This window comes from Hyperolius riggenbachi, chromosome 11 (genome assembly GCF_040937935.1).
Source record: "Hyperolius riggenbachi isolate aHypRig1 chromosome 11, aHypRig1.pri, whole genome shotgun sequence".
Lineage (NCBI taxonomy): Eukaryota > Metazoa > Chordata > Amphibia > Anura > Hyperoliidae > Hyperolius > Hyperolius riggenbachi.
In genome coordinates, this window is record NC_090656.1 from 31499820 (window position 1) to 31518137 (window position 18318).

Sequence of the window (18318 nt, forward strand, 5' to 3'; positions counted from 1 at the left end):
GCGAGAGGAATCGGCATGGGAGACTTGGGCGTGCGAGAGGAATCGGCATGGGAGACTTGGGCGCAGGATACAGCAGTATATGGCTTATCCTGCTCCTGCACAAGTCCGGGCCGTGTTAATTACTATTCCCCCTCCAGGCCGCCATGGATGGTGGGGAATTAAATAATTTGGCTTCCAGCAACTGCTGGAGGCCAAATTATAGTGTGTTAAGGAGACACTGAAGTGAGAATAATTCTCGCTTCAGAGCTCATAGTTAGCACGTGTGCCCCTGCTAAAACGCCGCTATCCCGCGGCTAAACGGGGGTCCCTTCACCCCCAACCCCCGGCGCAAAATCAACAACCAAATTGGTCGTAGATTTTGCTGCTCCTGGAGGCAGGGCTAACGGCTGCAGCTCTGCCTCTAGTCGCGTCTATCAGCGGCGCATCGCCGCCTCTCCCCCGCCCCTCTCAGTGAAGGAAGACTGAGAGGGGCAGGGGAGAGGCGGCGATACGCGCTGACAGACGCGCGTGAGGCAGGGCTGCGGCGGTTAGCCCTGCCTCAACCAGGAAGAGATCCCCGGCTGCACGGAGGGGATTTCAGGGGGTAAGGGACCCCCATTTAGCCGCGCGATAGCGGCGTTTTAGCAGGGGCACACATGCCCCTGCTAACTATGAGCTCTGAAGCGAGATTTATTCTCGCTTGAGAGTCTCTTTAAAAGTAACTTCAGCTCTGTCTTCTGACAGCGTCGAAGTTACTCCCTGTGCGCCGCTATAGCCATAATTCCTATTACGGCCTATGGTGGCGCCCAAGTCTCCTATGCTGGATTTGGCGTGTTCGACACAGGAGGACATTTATCAAGAGTGTCTGAGACAAAATATTAAGGGACTCTGAGCAGTGCAGAAACTATGGAAAGATGCATATCATTTTTAAGCTCTCTTTCTCCTCTTTCCAATGATATATAAACCGCCACCCTACGCCTTTTAGTTTTTGCTATTTTCGCGATTGAAATTGCCGCGGCCGCGATTTCGATCACGGAAATAGAGAAAACTAAAAGGCGTAGGGCGACGATTTAGGTGTCGTCAGAAAGAGGAGAAAGAGAGCTTTAAAATGATATCCATCTTTCCATAGTTACATTGTATTACACAGGGCGACTTTTTCCCAGCAGTTCCATTCAGCAGAATGCAGCTGCTGACTTAAAGGAGTTCTGTTAGGGGTTTCTGAGGAGGAAAACAGACACTTACCTTGGGCGTCTATCAGCCCCCTGCAGCGGTAATGTCCCACGGTGGCGTCCTTCCATCTGCCGTTCTCCTCCGCCAGCCCCGGTCTAGCGCGGCATGGGATCCAACTGCGGCTGCGCTACAGTAGCCGCGCACCCGCTCGCTTCCGCCTGCGTCATCGGAAGCTTACTGCGCAAGCGCAGTACAAGGCTCCGTTGTACTGCGCCTGTGCAGTAAGCCTCAGATGATGCGAGCGGAGGCGCGGCATTGCGCATTATTCGTCTGTGTGACAGACGAATGATAGCCCGGTGCCGGCTGCGGGGAACGGCAGATGGGAGGAGGACGGCGTGGGACATTACCACTGCAGGGGGCTGATAGAAGCCCCAGGTAAGTGGCAGTTTTTCTCCTCAGGAACCCCCACAGAACCCCTTTAAGGAAAAAGTCGCCCTGTGTAATACAATGTAACTATGGAAAGATGGATATCATTTTAAAGCTCTCTTTCTCCCCTTTCTGGCGACCCCTAAATCGCCACCCTACGCCTTTTAGTTTTCTCTATTTCCGTGATCGAAATCGCGGCCGCGGCAATTTCAATCGCGAAAATAGCAAAAAATAAAAGGTGTAGGGCGGCGGTTTATACATCATTGGAAAGAGGAGAAAGAGAGCTTTAAAATGATATGCATCTTTCCATAGTTTCTGCACTGCTCGGAGTCCCTTTAGTAGGTTTTTAGAAATCCGTGCAGAACTGTCTCAGGAATCTTAACCACTTCCCTACCCTAGGATTTTCCCCTTAAAAACCGCAAGCAATTTTCAACATTTCACACGCCTCCCATTCATTAGCCAATAACTTTATCAGTACTTATCACACATAAATGAGCTATACCTTATTTTTTTCCCCACCAATGAGGCTTTCTTCGGGTGGCACATTTCGCTAAGAATTATTTTATTTTGCATGCATTTTAAAGGGAATAAGGAGATGAAAAATGAAAAAAGTAATTATTTCTCCGTTTTCAGCACTTACCGTTTGAAAATAAAAAGTTTTACTGTAGATCAAGCCCACACATTTTATTTGCCCATTTGTCCTCTTTATTTGAACAATTAATTTATGTCCCTAGCACAGTGTATGGCAACAATATATTATTTGTAAATAAAGGTGTATTTTTTTCAATTTTTTTGCATTGCACTTTATCAGTATTCACAAGCCGTATTTGCCAAAATAACTGTAATATACGCTCAAGGCATACATATTTAAAAAAACCTAGGCCCATTTTAGCTCCCACCCCCGTATTTAGCCAGGTGTGCCCCTTTAATCCCCTCCGCCCCCCGTAGATAGCTAGGTGTGCTCCTTTATTTCCCCAGTATAGATAGCCAGATGTGGCCCTTATTAGCCCCTCCCCTATATAAAAAGGACAGATGTTCCCCTTTATTAGCCAGATCTGCCCCTTTATCTCCCACGCACATTGTCAGACAGGTGTCCCCTTTGCTCCACCCCCCCCTCCAATCGACAGCCAGATGTACCTCTCTACCCCCCCCCCTGATGGATAGCCAGGTGTGCCCCTTTAACCCCCCAGTAAAACCAGATGTGCCTCTTTAGCCCCGCCCCATATAAAAAACTGTCCCTTTGAACCCCCCCCCCCCCCAAGATAGCCAGATGTGCTGCTTAATCCCCTCTTCCCCCCATAGATAGCCAGATGTGCTGCTTTTTTCGCCCTCCCTATAGATAACCAGACCCTTTGCCCCGCCCCCTCATAGATAGCCAAGTGTGCCTCTTTGCCCTCCCCCCCCCGCCCCTTATAGATAGCCAGGTATCACCCTTTGTGCCCCCCCCCCAAGATGTCCATGTGTGGCCAACTGCTAAACAACCCCCTCTCCTTCCCCATGCTCCGATCGAGCAGGGTCAGCATGTAAACAATATACCTCGCCTCGTTCCAGCGCGAACAGCCTCCCCTACGTGCATTACCGCTGCCTCTCTATATTGAATGGTGAGGTATGTTGTTTACATGTGAATCCTCCATGCTGCCCGATCGCAGCACCCATGGGGGAAGAAGGGGGGATGCTAAATTACTGAGGATCGGACCCCCAGGAGGGAATCCTTAATTAGTGAAGTTAGGGGGGGGGGGGTGCTAGCACGCGCACTGTGCTCATTAAAGTGAACTAACTTATATTCACGTCGTGTGGCTTTCAGGAGCCACTTACAACGAAGTGAATATACTGTAATTAGGATGGGAAGTGGTTAAAAAAGCACTAAATAGTACAGACTCCTGCTTAAAGGGGACCTGAACTGAGTAAAATTATTTAAAGAGAACCCGAGGTGTGTTTAAAGAATGTTATCTGCATACAGAGGCTGGATCTGCCTATACAGCCCAGCCTCTGTTGCTATCCCAAACCCCACTAAGGTCCCCCTGCACTCTGCAATCCCTCATAAATCACAGCTGTGCTGTGAGGCTGTGTTTACATCTGTAGTGTCAGTCTCAGCTGATCCCCCGCCTCCTGCATAGCTCCGGTCCCTGCCCCCGTCCCTCCCTCCAATCAGCAGGGAGGGAAGGGATGCAGGCAGGGACTGGAGTTCTGCAGGAGGCGGGGAGAGCAGTAGACTGACACTATAGAGATAAACACAGCCAGCTCTGACAAGCTGTTTGTCAGCAGCGTGGCTGTGATTTATGAGGGATTGCAGAGTGCAGGGGGACCTTAGGGGGGTTTGGGATAGCAACAGAGGCTGGGCTCTATAGGCAGATCCAGTCTCTGTATGCAGATAATATTCTTCAAACCCACCTCGGGTTCTCTTTAAAATAAATACATGATGTAGCTGCATATGAATATTACATACTTACCTCACCGTCAGTTCCTCTATGAAGCTCACCATTTTCACTGTGATCGCTTCCAGTTCTGACAACATTTTGTCAGAACTGAAATATACCAGTTGCTGTCAGTTATACAGTATATCAGCTGCTGTCAGTTACAACTGAATGTGCAAGGTAATGTCCATGTTTCCCTATGGCTCAAGTGGGTGATTTAACAGTGTGCTGACCAGGAAGCTGTTATGGGGTAGTGGCCATTTTTAAAATTGAGAACAGAGAATTCCACTGATCACAGTGGACAAACAGGACGCAGGAGAGGAGAAAGAGATTGATGACTACACAGGAGGTAAGTATGACCTGTATATGTTTATTTTGACTTTTAATTTTCAGTTCAGGTTCCATCAAGTATCTCTCCACCAAGCCAGCCACAAACAAACGCCGCCACAGAGGAAGGAGGGCGGGGGCTCAGGTCCGACTTAAAAGGAAAGGCCTACGCTCACCTGTCCCTGCCATCCTACTAGCTAACGTCTGCTCACTCCCCAACAAACTGGATGAGCTGCTCCTCCTACTCGGTAGCAAACCCCAGATCAGCAAATATACCCCTGTTCTCTGCTTCACCGAAACCTGGCTGTGGGACAGCATCCCCGATAACTCTCTGCATGTACCAGGCTACAACCTCCTAAGAGCAGACCGTGACGCAGCCCTCTCTGGGAAAACGAGAGGAGGTGGTGTATGCTTTTACATAAACTCCTCCTGGTGCTCCGACACCACCACTCTCCACAAGGCCTGCACTCCTGATGTTGAGATCTTTGCCATAAACTGCAGGCCTCGGTACTCCCCTAGGGAGTTCTCTTCCCTTGTCCTCGTGGGGGTCTACATCCCTCCCGACGCATGCTCCAAGACTGCCCTGCAGGTACTCAGTGACTGCATCTCGTGCTGGGAAACAGCCCATCCGGAGGCCCTGTTCATCATCTTGGGCGACTTCAATAAGGCGAACCTTCGGCATGTGTTGCCCCACTACCGGCAGCACATCACCTGTCCTACCAGGAACTGTAACATCCTGGACCACTGCTATACGGTCCAAAAGTGTGCTTATAAGGCCATCCAAGGAGCCCCCCTTGGGAACTCTGACCACAACACGATACACCTGATCCCCACCTACAGGAGGCTCCTGGAGACCTCAAAGCCCATCGTCAAAACCTCAAAGAAATGGACAGCAGACGCCAAACTGGAGCTCCAAGCTTGCTTTGAAACCACCGACTGGTCGGCTCTGGAGGCACCCACCCTTGACGAATGGGCCGAGAATGTCACCTCCTACATTAGCTTCTGCGAAGAAGTGTGTATTCCGTCGAAGTCTTTCAGAGTCTATCCCAACGACAAGCCCTGGTTCAACGACAGGCTCCGCCGGCTTCGGAAACGCAAAGAGGAAGCGCACAGGTCGGGCTCTTCAGAGGAATTCAGAGAAGCCAGGCACGCCCTGAAAAGAGAACTGCGTTTGGCAAAAAGGGCCTACGCCGAAAAGCTGGGGCTCTGCCTCCAGTCGACCAACACACGGGAGGTATGGAAGGGCCTGAGAGCAGCCACGAACTTCAAACCGGCTCCCCAAACGGTGACCCCTAGCCCCCGACTGGTGGAGGAGCTCAATGAGTTCTACTGCAGGTTCGAGAAACTTCCCAACCAGCCCGCGAGCCAAACATCTCCAACCCCCACCTCGGGTGAACTCGTCGCCCTGGCACCGGGTGCTGTTCAGGAATCAGAGGTACTCCGGCACCTCCGCAAGCTGAACCCCAGGAAATCTTCCGGCTCTGACGGTGTGTCGTCCATCTGCTTGCGTACCTGTGCCGATCAGCTAGCCCCTGTGCTCACCTCCTTATTTAAGCAGTCATTATCTGGTGGTACAGTCCCCTCCTGTTTTAAGAGGTCTAAAATTGTACCGGTCCCAAAGAAAACAGGCAGTACTGAGCTAAATAACTTCCGACCAGTGGCCCTAACCTCAAATATCATGAAGCTCCTTGAGCGGCTGGTCCTTGCCCACCTGAAGAGGTCCACGGACTCCCTTTTAGACCCACTCCAATTTGCCTATAGGACTAACCGATCCGTGGAGGACGCCATCAATGTCAGCATGGCTCACGTCACTGAGCACCTGGACAGCCCCGCCTCCTATGCTAGGATCCTGCTCCTAGACTTTAGCTCAGCGTTCAACACGATCTGCCCAGACATTCTGATCACCAATCTGACGCAGCTCGGAATTGATCCTTCTCTCCGAGCATGGATCAAGGACTTCCTGACAAACAGAACGCAACAGGTGAAGCTTGGCAACTACTACTCCAGCGTCCGGACCACAAATACAGGGGCCCCACAAGGCTGTGTTTTGTCACCTCTGCTGTTCTCCCTCTATACCAACAACTGCATCTCATCCGCTGACTCTGTGAAGGTCATCAAGTTTGCAGACGACACCACCATCATCGGCCTTATTGGTAGCAACGGGGAGCTTGAGTACCGCAGTGAAGTCGAGAGAATATGCAAACGGTGCAGCGACAACAACCTGGTCCTCAACACAGCAAAGACTGTTGAACTAGTCGTTGACTTCAGGAGAAACCCTCCCCCCCTCCCACCTGTCCTCACTGGAGGGACAGAAGTCTCCAAGGTATCATCGGTTCGGTTCCTCGGCACGACCCTCACTAACAACCTGAAATGGGGGCTTAACACCACCAAAATTCAGAAGAAATCCCAGCAGCGGTTGTTCTTCCTGCGCCAACTGAAGAGATTTGGCATGCCCAGGGAGCTGCTGACCGGCTTCTATACCGCCACCACAGAATCTATCCTCTGCTCCTCTGTAATTGTCTGGTATGCGGGCGCAAAAGCCAGCGACAAACAGAAACTGCAGAGAGTCATAACTGACGCAGAGAAGATCATCGGCTCTCCTCTTCCTCCTCTTGATCTCCTCCACTCTTCTAGGATGAGAAAGAGGGCAACCATGATCTCCCGCGACCCCTCCCACCCAGGCAGCCACTACTTCAGGCTCCTCCCATTGGGCCGCCGCTACAGGACTTTACCATCCAAAACTACTAGGCGGAAGAACACCTTCTTCCCCCAGGCTGTTCGGCTACTGAACTCTAACCTTCCCCGGCCCGGCCTGAATCTCTAACTGCCGGGTCGGTCAGCCGATTCTGCCTCTGCCTGCCCAGGTTCTTTATCCGTAAAGGGACTGTGGACGTTTTAGTGCACCTTATTATTACCTGACTGCCCTGCACAGCAGTGAAATGGGCAGTACGGTCCTGACCACTGCATTTCTATCTTTGTATTTGTATTTGTATGCGTTTTGCGTCTGTCCTTCTCTGTCTGTCTTTACACTGCCTATGTCATGTGTACCACAAATAATTCCGATTACAGCTCTTGCTGTACTTGGCGAAATAAAACTGATTCTGATTTAAACTGTTAGCAATAGGAGGAGTTAGGAAGGTCTCTCAGGCAATGCTGTCAGCAGGCTCTGAGTAAGAGGGGAGGAGCCCTTCACAAATCATGTCAAGCCTGCACTACTGCACTATCTGGAGAACTGCTATGAAGCACATCTTAAAGAAAATCTGTAACGAAAAAAGTTCCCCTGGGGGGTACTCACCTCAGGTGGGGGAAGCCTCCGGATCCTATCGAGGCTTCCCCCATCCTCCTGTGTCCCACGGTGGCAACGATAAAGCTCCCCGAACAGGGGATATAAATATTTATCTTCCCGGCTCCAGAGCAGGCGCAGTATCGGCTCTCCGCTCGGAGATAGGCGGAAGTAGCCGATCGCTGTCGGGCCGCTATACTGCGTAGGCGCAAGTCTCCTGAGTCTGTGCAGCAGAGTGGACCTGAAAGAAGATCGGCTATTTTTGCCTATCTCCGTGGGAAGAGCCGCAACAGCACCCCCACTGGAACCAGAAAAGGTAAATATTGCCCAGCCTGACAAATTGTCGGCTGTACGTTCCGTGGGCTGCAGCGAGACCGCCGCGGGACACAGGAGGACGGGGGAAGCCTCAATAGGGTCCAGAGGCTTTCCCCTACTGAGGTGAGTACCCTCCAGGGGAACTTTTTTCGTTACAGAATCTCTTTAACATGCAGCAGTTTAGGGATGGATTTGCACGTTTCTTAACTATAGTGCAGTTCTAGAAATCCACGCTAAACTGCCGCTATTGCGTAGGATTTGAGACGTTTCTTACTATCATGCGGAACTGTTCATGTGCTGGTTAGGACAGTTGTAGAAGAAAAAAACAGTTGGTAATGCTTTGACAAATCTGGCCCATATAGCCTCAGTAGAAGCGCATGGCGTGACACGGCCATCAGGCTCGCAGCCCCCTGAACCCACCACTTGGATTCTTACAACCGCTATGGTATGTGCTATTTTTTATTAAAGTGTAATTGTACATGCGTAATTTTGCACAATAAAAGGTTGCCAGCAGTGCCGGTCTCTCACCCTTTCCTCCATGTGCAGTGTTCTCCCCAGGTTCTTTTAGCCGGGTGCTCCACCCGGCTAGTCTTGGTGAGCACTCGGCTGTCATCAGCTCACCTCCCCCTATGCTGTAAGCAGAGTTGTGCAGAGAAGCACCGGTCCTGCATTCTCTCATCTCGCCCCACCCGGCTACTTTTCCATGCCATCCGGCTACTTTTTCATGCTACCCGGCTGGATACGTGTCTACAATTTTGTTGTAACATTACTTTAGCAATACCTTTTGCTTAGACAATTATAAAAAAAAATTAAAAAAAATGAGTGTCTCAAAAGCCAAAAACCTACCGAATGCACAATCCTTCAGATCATCAGACAACACCTTTAAGTACACCTCCAGGCACCACAAACCAAACTGGGTACGGGGTCTACCATGCACACCCAGTATTCCCTGTAGCATAAAATAATACATCACTCTCCAAGTCATTTTGTTTTCAAACTAAAAAGCCTTCCATTCATTTCCTGAGGGCCGTGGTCACATGATTATGCCTCCAGGAAGCAATAAAGCACATTTGGCAGATGGTGTTATATTATGTATGACAACGTTCCCCTGCATCGTGTGCATCTTCCATATTGTCAATACAAACATTATCTTCTTGTAAGCCTTCACATCTTTATTATGTTGCTTTATACCAGCTACATAATATGTAATCAGGAGTGAAGACATACAAACACACTGGTGCTCAGCAGAGAGGCACATCTGATCAGACGTGATAATGAATGATTGTTTCAGGTGACAGTTACCCTCTGCTTGTGTGTAGCTTTAGGTTTCTTGGAATCTCACTGGCCAGTAGCAGCACACACAGATCTAACAAGCATAAGAACAACAGCACACTGCCTTCCCATCCAAGGGGGGCACACCAGTGATAGTGTTTCCAATTGAAACATCATCAGTTTGAGCCGGGGTGCAGCAATAACCCACAGGACCCCTCCAACAAGAATGGCATGGGGCCCCCTCCGTGTATTCAACCCCCCTATTACCCTTCCACCCACCGGTAACTGGTAAAAAAAACACATGCATGCACACAGACACACACACACACCTACCTACCTTCCCCTCCCATGCCATTAACCTACAAAGCAGAGTAGTGCAGTGGAGTAGTGCAATAGTTTCCTGCTCCAGCGATGCTTCGGGTCTCTTCTGGTCTTCCGTGACATACCTCAGGAGCCAGAGGATGGCAGCTTAGAGCATGTCAGATCAGAGGAGACCTGAAGCAGCAACTAAAATGCTACTCTGCAGAAGGGGAGAAACAGCCCCTCACGTACCCTCCACAAATGATGGTACATGCAGCCCAGCCAATGTGCTGGAATCTCACTGGCCAGTTGCAGCACACAGAGATTTAACAAGCATCACTCGTTGCCCTCTTACCTTTCAGATTCAGGTGTAATTTCTGGGCCTCGTTTGCCTGCCCTGAGCCTGCGGATGCCATGTTCACTCCCTGCCAGGAAACGGAGAAAACAACAACAATGTAAGAAATCAAGTGAAAGAAAAACACAGCGCAGGGAGGACACCAACCGTACAATATAACAATCCTTATTTCCACCCCACTCTACATCAATTGTTTTACACCGTTACTGAATGGAGCAGTGGTGCAAAACAAGGGCAATGCTTACATTATAAAATGTGGTACTCATGTATTATCCCGTCTGGAAAGTTTGGCATCTTTTCGTTAAAGTTCTGTTTGCCCGCCCAGGAAGATCTGACCGTTTTTGGAAAGCTGAAAGTCCCGGCTTCCTGTTGCACCGGGTCCTGAGTCGGTAGGATGCTCAATTCCCAAGTTATGGCGTTTTGAAGGAGGGGTGTCCCCTGAATTTGGCTGCAGAAAGTGCAATTACAGAAGTACAGGACGAACCCGACATGATGATAAGCAGCACACCCGGGAGGTCTTCTTTTTCCTTCGCAGCATAAATCTGTCTTCAAAACTTATGTCAAGTGCCCTGGGTCTCTCATTACAGATGAAGGAGCAGTGCAAAGGAAAGCCGGGACGTTCAGCTTTCCAAAAATGGTTAGATCTGGCTAGGGGATCAAACAGAACTTTAACAAAAAGCTACCAAACTTTCCAGAAGGGATAATACGTAAGTTCCTAAAATGCATACCTACCAGGCAAAGTCTTCCTCTGGGTTCTGCCCCTCATTCAATGCAATGGAGATGCTGGTCTGTCCTTGGAGAGATCAGACTGCTGCCTTAAAGGGAAGGTTCAGGGAAACCTTTAAAAAAATAAAAATCCATATCCACTTACCTGGGGCTTCCTCCAGCCCGTGGCAGGCAGTGCCCTCGCCGCCGCTCCAGAGGCTGTACTGCGCAGGCGCAGTAGTTCTGCGCCTGCGCAGTAAAGCCCGGAGGACGTCCGATGATGGCAGCGCGCCCGCGTGGGACGCAGAAGAGCCCGTCCTTGGAGCGCAGAAGAGCCCGACCTGGCAGCCGGCCTGGCCAGGTCGGGTCGGCCACCGGAGACCACCGGGAGCCTGCGGAGCAGCGGCGAGGGCACCTCCTGCCTGCCACGAGCTGGAGGAAGCCCCAGGTAAGTGGATATGGATTTTTATTTTTTTAAAGGTTTCCCTGAACCTTCCCTTTAAGGTGGCCATACATCAGGCAACTTGGTGGCTGATCGACCATCCGATTCGTTTATTAAAATCGAACTGGATGAATATCAGTGCAGCCTAGTGCATGCCCGACTGACAATGCTACCAATTTCGGGATAAAAATTGGTCACATTGTCGATTGGGCATGCTGCAAGATGTTGAGCTGAATTGCTCGATTGGGTGCGCAGCAGGAACGGCGTGCAATTTCCCCACAAACATGTGGAAACCCCCGGTGTTGTCCCCCCTAATGAAGAAAGTGCCCCCTGTAAAGTATACATTACCAGTCCGCAGGCCTGTGCTTGTTCCTTTCGCTGCTCCGGGCGCATTCCATACATGCACGCCCCACGTGGTTACCTAGTAAGGGCGCGCGTGACATCACACACTAGGAAACCACGTGCGGGCGTGTGTGTGTATGCAGAACGGAGGAATCCCAGAAGCCAGCGGGGGAATCAATTAGAAAAACTATCTGAAATCAGATCGGACCTGTCACAAATAATCTATTGGACCTGTCAATCTGACAGGAAATAGCATGGTGTGTACCAGGCATAATACTTTTAGTTATAGACCCTGAACAAGCATTCAGATCAGATGTTTGACTCACATGTGACTGCATTTGCAGCATGCTTGTTTCAGATGTGTGATTCAGACACCACTGATGCATGAAAGATCAGCAGGATGCCAGGCAAATGGTATTGTTTAAAAGGAAATAAATGTGGCAGCCTCAGTGGCCTTCTCAGGTCAGCTGTCCTTTAACCCAGCCCAGGCAAAATTCTCAGACACTTTATTCCTTCAAAAAATAAAAGCATATGAATGGAGTTTGGTTGACATGCTTGGAAACAGTTCAATGACACCTGAAGTGAGAGGAATATGGAAGCTGCCATATTTATTTCCTTTTAAACGATACCAGTTGCCTGGCAACCCTGCTGATTCTCTGCCTCTAATACTTTCAGCTCTAGCCCCTGAACAAGCATGCAGCATATCAGGTGTTTCTGACATTATTGTCAGATCAGACAAGATTAGCTGCATGCTTGTTTCTGGTGTGATTCAGACACTACTGCAGCCAAACAGATTAGCAGGACAGCCAAGCAACTGGTATTGTTTAAAAGGAAATAAATATGGCAGCCTCCATATTCTTCTCATTTCAGTTGTCCTTTAAGACACCCTTCCTGTCATTCTATCCAAAATAATGAATGTAGCCAAACGTACGTGTGTGCGTGCGTGCGTGTGTTTTCTAAGTCGTCATGAAAGTGGGCATCAGTGGGAACAGAGGCGTGGGGGGTGGAGCTTGTGAATCCAGAAATGGGAGGGAAAATGCTTCAGATGCTACTTGCAACATGGTGATGCTCATCAGAACATGGGCTGGGCTATGCCTATATTCAGAAGAATATAAGGAAGGAGGTATAGAAAAAAAAAACATCATGTAAATATCACATCTCTCCTAGGCACTCAGCAGGAAGTTTGCCAAATTCACTAAGTGATGCCCTCCAGCCTCACATTTTCATTTCTTTAACCACTTAACGACCAGCCGCCGCCGATAGGCTGGTCTTTCCTGTATTTCCATGGAAACGGCCTCCTGTCAGTTCACGCCGGGGGGCTCCGTGAACAGCCTGCGAGCCTCCGATTGCGACTCGCAGGCTAAATGTAAACACGCGGGGAAGTAATCCCGGTGTTTATGTTGTACGGCGCTGCTGTCACAGCAGCGCCGTAAAGGAGATCGACGATGCCCGGCCTCTGACTGGCCAGGGATCGCCGGCATCTGATAGGCTGAAGCCTATCTGAGGCGGCACAGGACGGATCGCCTACCGCCGTCCTGTACCGCCTATGATGAGAAGGGGAGGGAGGGAAGGAGAGGGATGGGGAATAGCGCTGCAGAGGGGGGCTTTGAGGCACCCCCCCCCCCCCCGCTAGGGAAATATAGCCCAGCGGTGATCAGACCCCCCCAACAGGACATCCCCTAGTGGGGAAAAAAAAGGGGGCGGGGGGGTAGGGAGTCTGATCGCCCTGCCTGCCAGCTGATCTGTGCTGTGGGCTGTAGAGCCCTCGCAGCACAGAAATTCAAAAAATGCTGCGGTCCTTAAGTGGTTAACTCCAGAATGGAGGACCTAAGACGTTGTTCCAACTCTTTCCACCTCCAAAATCTAAGCCCAAAAATTAACATCAGTGTTCTCCCCGGGCTCTTTTAGAGCTTCACCCGGCTAGTTTTGATGAGCACCCAGCTGTCACCGGCTCACCTTCTTCTATTCTGTAAGCGCACAGAAGCACTGGCCCTGCTTTCTCTCATATTGCCCCACCCGGCTACTTTTTCATGCCACCCAGCTGGAAAAAAATTCTGGGGAGAACACTGAACATCATCATGTGTAGTAGACAACATTTTCAGGGATGGGGGTAGCCAGGAAGAAGAACCCCGAAACTGCCACGTGACCATGGAAATCCTACAATGCAATTTTTTATGATGGGTGACTCCATTGTGGAACAAGAAAGAAGGGGAGGAGGGTGAAGTTCAACTCGCCTAACTTTCACTTTTATCCACTCCGTTTTTCAGCAGAACAAATCTTGGGGATAATCAAGTACTTTGTTGCCACTGCAGGAAGCCTCAATCTATGTACTAATTTATTGTGTGATAAGCTTCCACTGTCCAGGGTCTGGATTGATTTAAAGTAAGAAGATAGATGTGTATCTAAAGAAAGTTCTAACTGTACAGCGGGTGGTGGGATGATGTCGTTTTTCTATTTTGACTGGAGTTGAGACACAATGGGCTCTATTCTCAAAGACCAAACTTTTCCGCAAAATTTTACCGCTATATTTCCGCCAGCGGTAAACTTCGCATTTTTTCAGCATTCTCTAACATTTTCCGCATGGTTGCCGCATGCGGAAAAAAAGATGCGGAAACAGCCATTATTCATGCGGGAATCATGCGGTAAAAAGGTCGCATGAAAAAGTGTTTAAAAAAAAAAAAGTTAAAGTCCAGCAAGCACAGCCCTTAAGCCTCCAGACTTCATAAAGTCAATTGGATGCAGAATATATCATCTACTACTTGTAGGTGATAAAAAAATCGGTAATTAACGACGAAATGATGCACCTGAACATTTTTGAGAATTGATCTTTTATTGCGGAAAATACCGACTTTTGCTGAAATTTTTCCGCATGAATCCCGCACTTTTACTACACTTTTTCCGCATGCGGAAAAAACATGCGGAACATTTTGAGAATTTAAATGTGGCAGTGTTTTGGTCGGTAACTTCCTGCATGCACTTTACCGCATGCAGGAAGTCTTTGAGAATAGAGCCCAATAAGGTAAAGATTAAAAAATGAGAGCCCCAATGGTGCAAAATAGGATCTGCAGCTTACACTTGGCACCATCAACATGAAGACGTCAATAAATCTGCAACACAACCAATGAGAGAGACACGAAGTAGAAAGGAGCAGTCACGGGGAACACACTCAGGTAAGGAGTAGTCACAGTGGGGACACAGGCAGGTGAGGAGCAGTCACAGAGAGGATACACAGCCAGGTAAGAAACAGTAACAGAGGGGACACACAGGCAGGTAAGGGGCAGTCATGGGGGGACATGGGCAGGTAAAAAGCAGTCAGTCATGGGGGGGGCAGGCAGGTAAGGAGCAGGCACAGAGGGGACACACAGTATGCAGGTAAGGAGCACTCACAAAGGGGACACACAGGCAGGTAAGGAGCAGGCACAGGGGGACCTACAGGCAGGTAAGGAGCAGTCACAGGGGGGACACAGGCAGGTAAGGAGCAGTCACAGGGGGGACACAGGCAGGTAAGGAGCAGTCACAGGGGGGACACAGGCAGGTAAGGAGCAGTCACAGAGGGGACACACAGGCAGGTAAGGAACAGGCATAGGGGGACACAGAGGCAGGCAATGAGCAGGCACAGAGGGGACACACAGTATGCAGGTAAGGAGCAGGCACAGAGGGGACACACAGTATGCAGGTAAGGAGCAGGCACAGAGGGGACACACGGGAAGGTAAGGAGCAGTCACAGAGGGGGACACAGGCAGGTAAGGAGCAGGCACAGGGGGTCACACAGGCAGGTAAGGAGCAGGCACAGGGGGTCACACAGGCAGGTAAGGAGCAGGCACAGGGGGTCACACAGGCAGGTAAGGAGCAGGCACAGGGGGTCACACAGGCAGGTAAGGAGCAGTCACAGAGGGGACACAGGCAGGTAAGGAGCAGTCACAGAGGGGACACACAGGCAGGTAAGGAGCAGGCACAGAGGGGACACAGGCAGGTAAGGAGCGGTCACGGGGGACACACAGGCAGGTAAGGAGCAGGCACAGCAAGACACACAGGCAGGTAAGGAGCAGGCACAGCAGGACACACAGGCAGGTAAGGAGCAGTCACAGAGGGGACACACAGGAAGGTAAGGAGCAGGCACAGCAGGACACACAAGTAGGTAAGGAGCAGGCACAGAGGGGACACACAGGCAGGTAAGGAGCAGGCACAGAGGGGACACACAGGCAGGTAAGGAGCAGGCACAGAGGGAACACACAGGCAGGTAAGGAGCAGGCACAGCAAGACACACAGGCAGGTAAGGAGCAGGCACAGAGAGGACACATAAGCAGGAAACATGCAGTCACAGAGGGGACACACAGTATGCAGGTAAGGAGCAGGCACACATGGGACACACAGGCAGGTAAGGAGCAGGCACAGAGGGGACACACAGGCAGGTAAGGAGCAGGCACAGGGGGGACGCACAGGCAGGTAAGGAGCAGGCACAGCAAGACACACAGGCAGGTAAGGAGCAGGCACAGCAGGACACATAAGCAGGTAAGGAGCAGGCACAGCAGGACACACAGGCAGGTAAGGAGCAGGCACAGAGAGGACACATAAGCAGGAAACATGCAGTCACAGAGGGGACACAGGCAGGTAAGGAGCAGGCACAGAGGGGACACAGGCAGGTAAGGAGCAGTCACAGAGGGGACACACAGGCAGGTAAGGAACAGGCATAGGGGGACACACAGGCAGGTAAGGAGCAGGCACAGAGGGGACACAGGCAGGTAAGGAGCAGTCACAGAGGGGACACACAGGCAGGTAATGAGCAGGCACAGAGGGGACACACAAGCAGGTAACAAGCAGTCACAGAGGGGACACACAGTATGCAGGTAAGGAGCAGGCAAAGAGGGGACACACAGTATGCAGGTAAGGAGCAGGCAAAGTGGGGAACCATAGGCAGGTAAGGAGCAGGCACAGAGGGGACACACAGGCAGGTAATGAGCAGGCACAGAGGGGACACACAGGCAGGTAACAACAAGCAGCCACAGAGGGTACGCACAGTATGCAGGTAAGGAGCAGGCACAGATGGGGACACACAGGCTGGTAAGGAGCAGTTGCAGAAGGACACACAGGTTGATAAGGAGCAGTCACAGAGGGGACACATAGGCAGGCAAGGAGTGGGCACAGCAGGACACACATGCAGGTAATGAGCAGGCACAGAGGGGACACACAGTATGCAGGTAAGGAGCAGGCAAAGAGGGGACACACAGTATGCAGGTAAGGAGCAGTCAAAGGGGGACACAGGCAGGTAAGGAGCAGTCAAAGGGGGACACAGGCAGGTAGCAGGTAAGGAGCAGGCACAGCAGGACACACAGGCAGGTAAGGAGCAGGCACAGATGGGGACACAAAGGCATAAGGAGCAGTCGCAGGAGGACACACAGGTAGGTAAGAAGCAGTCACAGAGGGGGGACACAGACAGGTAAGGGGCAGTCACAGGGGGGGGGGCAGGCAGGTAAGGAGCAGTGACAGGGTGGGGGACACAGGCAGGTAAGGAGCAGACACAGAGGGGGCACACAGGCAGGTAAGGAGCAGTCACAGGGGGACACACAGGCAGATAAGGAGCAGTCACAGGGGGACACACAGGCAGATAAGGAGCAGTCACAGGGGGACACACAGGCAGATAAGGAGCAGTCACAGGGGGGACACAGGCAGGTAAGGAGCAGTCACAGGGGGACACACAGGCAGATAAGGAGCAGACACAGGGGGGACACAGGCAGGTAAGGAGCAGTCACAAGGGGACACACAGGCAGGTAAGGAGCAGTCACAGGGGGGGGGGGGGAACACACAAGCAGGTAAGGAGCAGTCACAGGGGGGACACACAGGCGGCAGTAAGGAGCAGTCACAGGGGGACACACAGGCAGATAAGGAGCAGTCACAGGGGGGACACAGGCAGGTAAGGAGCAGTCACAAGGGGACACACAGGCAGGTAAGGAGCAGACACAGGGGGACACACAGGCAGGTAAGGAGCAGACACAGGGGGACACACAGGCAGGTAAGGAGCAGTCACAGGGGGGACACACAGGCGGCAGTAAGGAGCAGTCACAGGATAAAAAAAAAGTTTGTACTTTAATAAATAAACTTTTCTAACGGCAGAAATATATTATAGAAACAGAAACAACGAGAAATCAGAATCCCAGACAGGCGGGGGAGGGGATGCCCCAATACACATAGGCCCCGCCCCTCAGAGGGGTCAGACAGAGGCTCTGCTGGTACAAGGGGTACCACAGCCCCCAACAAGTCCTCCGCGTGTCAGCCATGCTGGGGGTTGTGGCCCTCTAACGTATTGTCACCCCCACTTTTCCCCGGCATCTCCTTGTTGTCATTACCTGCCGCCTCCACTTCCGCCTTCTGTGCCCCCGTCATGTGACCCGCCTGCCAGGTCAGCTGACACCCTACTGAGCCGGAAGTACGTAGCGCTGCCAGGAGCCAGCGCCATCGTGTGTGTGGCAGGCTGGCAGCCAGAGATGGAGCAAAATGGCTCACTTATTGTTGAAGGGAAATAAAGAAAAACAAAAGCACTCGATGTTTCCCATTGAGTTCTATACAGATCAGCTTCTTATATGTAGATACGGTAGATAGATAGGCATAGCTCACAACTGTCCCTTTTTTTGGAGGGACAATCCCTATTTGGATGCCCTGTCCCTCCTTCTCCCTCACTTGTCCCTCTTCCAGGACTTTGTCCCTCTTTCTATGTAAATATTGTATTTCTTTACTGAAAAATGTGTTTTCTTGACTCTAAACTTTATTCCCATCATTTAAATGTATATATGTCTTAATTTCAATCAGAGCTGGGACAAGGTCCTCCAGCACCCAAGGCTGAGACACCAAAGTGCGCCCCTCCATCCCTCCGCCCCAGCCGTCACACACTGATTGCTACTAGACTATGAGGTGCCCCAGCGCCCCCAACCTCCCCAATACCTTAATCTCTAGTTATCTGACTTGCAGTCACTGCCATGTATCCCCTTTTTCT

General features: G+C 50.9%; 1 protein-coding gene across 1 annotated transcript in view; it reads right to left on the minus strand.

Annotated features, from left to right (window-relative positions):
* LOC137538478 (NEDD4-like E3 ubiquitin-protein ligase WWP2) overlaps positions 1–17722 on the minus strand; it is a 209280-nt gene extending 191558 nt beyond the window's left edge. Inside the window, exons 1-2 of the mRNA XM_068260693.1 lie at positions 17675–17722; positions 9842–9911 (exon numbers count right to left, since the gene is read on the minus strand). Coding sequence (XP_068116794.1) covers positions 9842–9902 — 61 coding nt within the window. The 5' untranslated portion in view covers positions 9903–9911; positions 17675–17722. The remainder of the gene's footprint in view (positions 1–9841; positions 9912–17674) is intronic.
* Between the last annotated feature and the right edge of the window lie 596 nt (positions 17723–18318).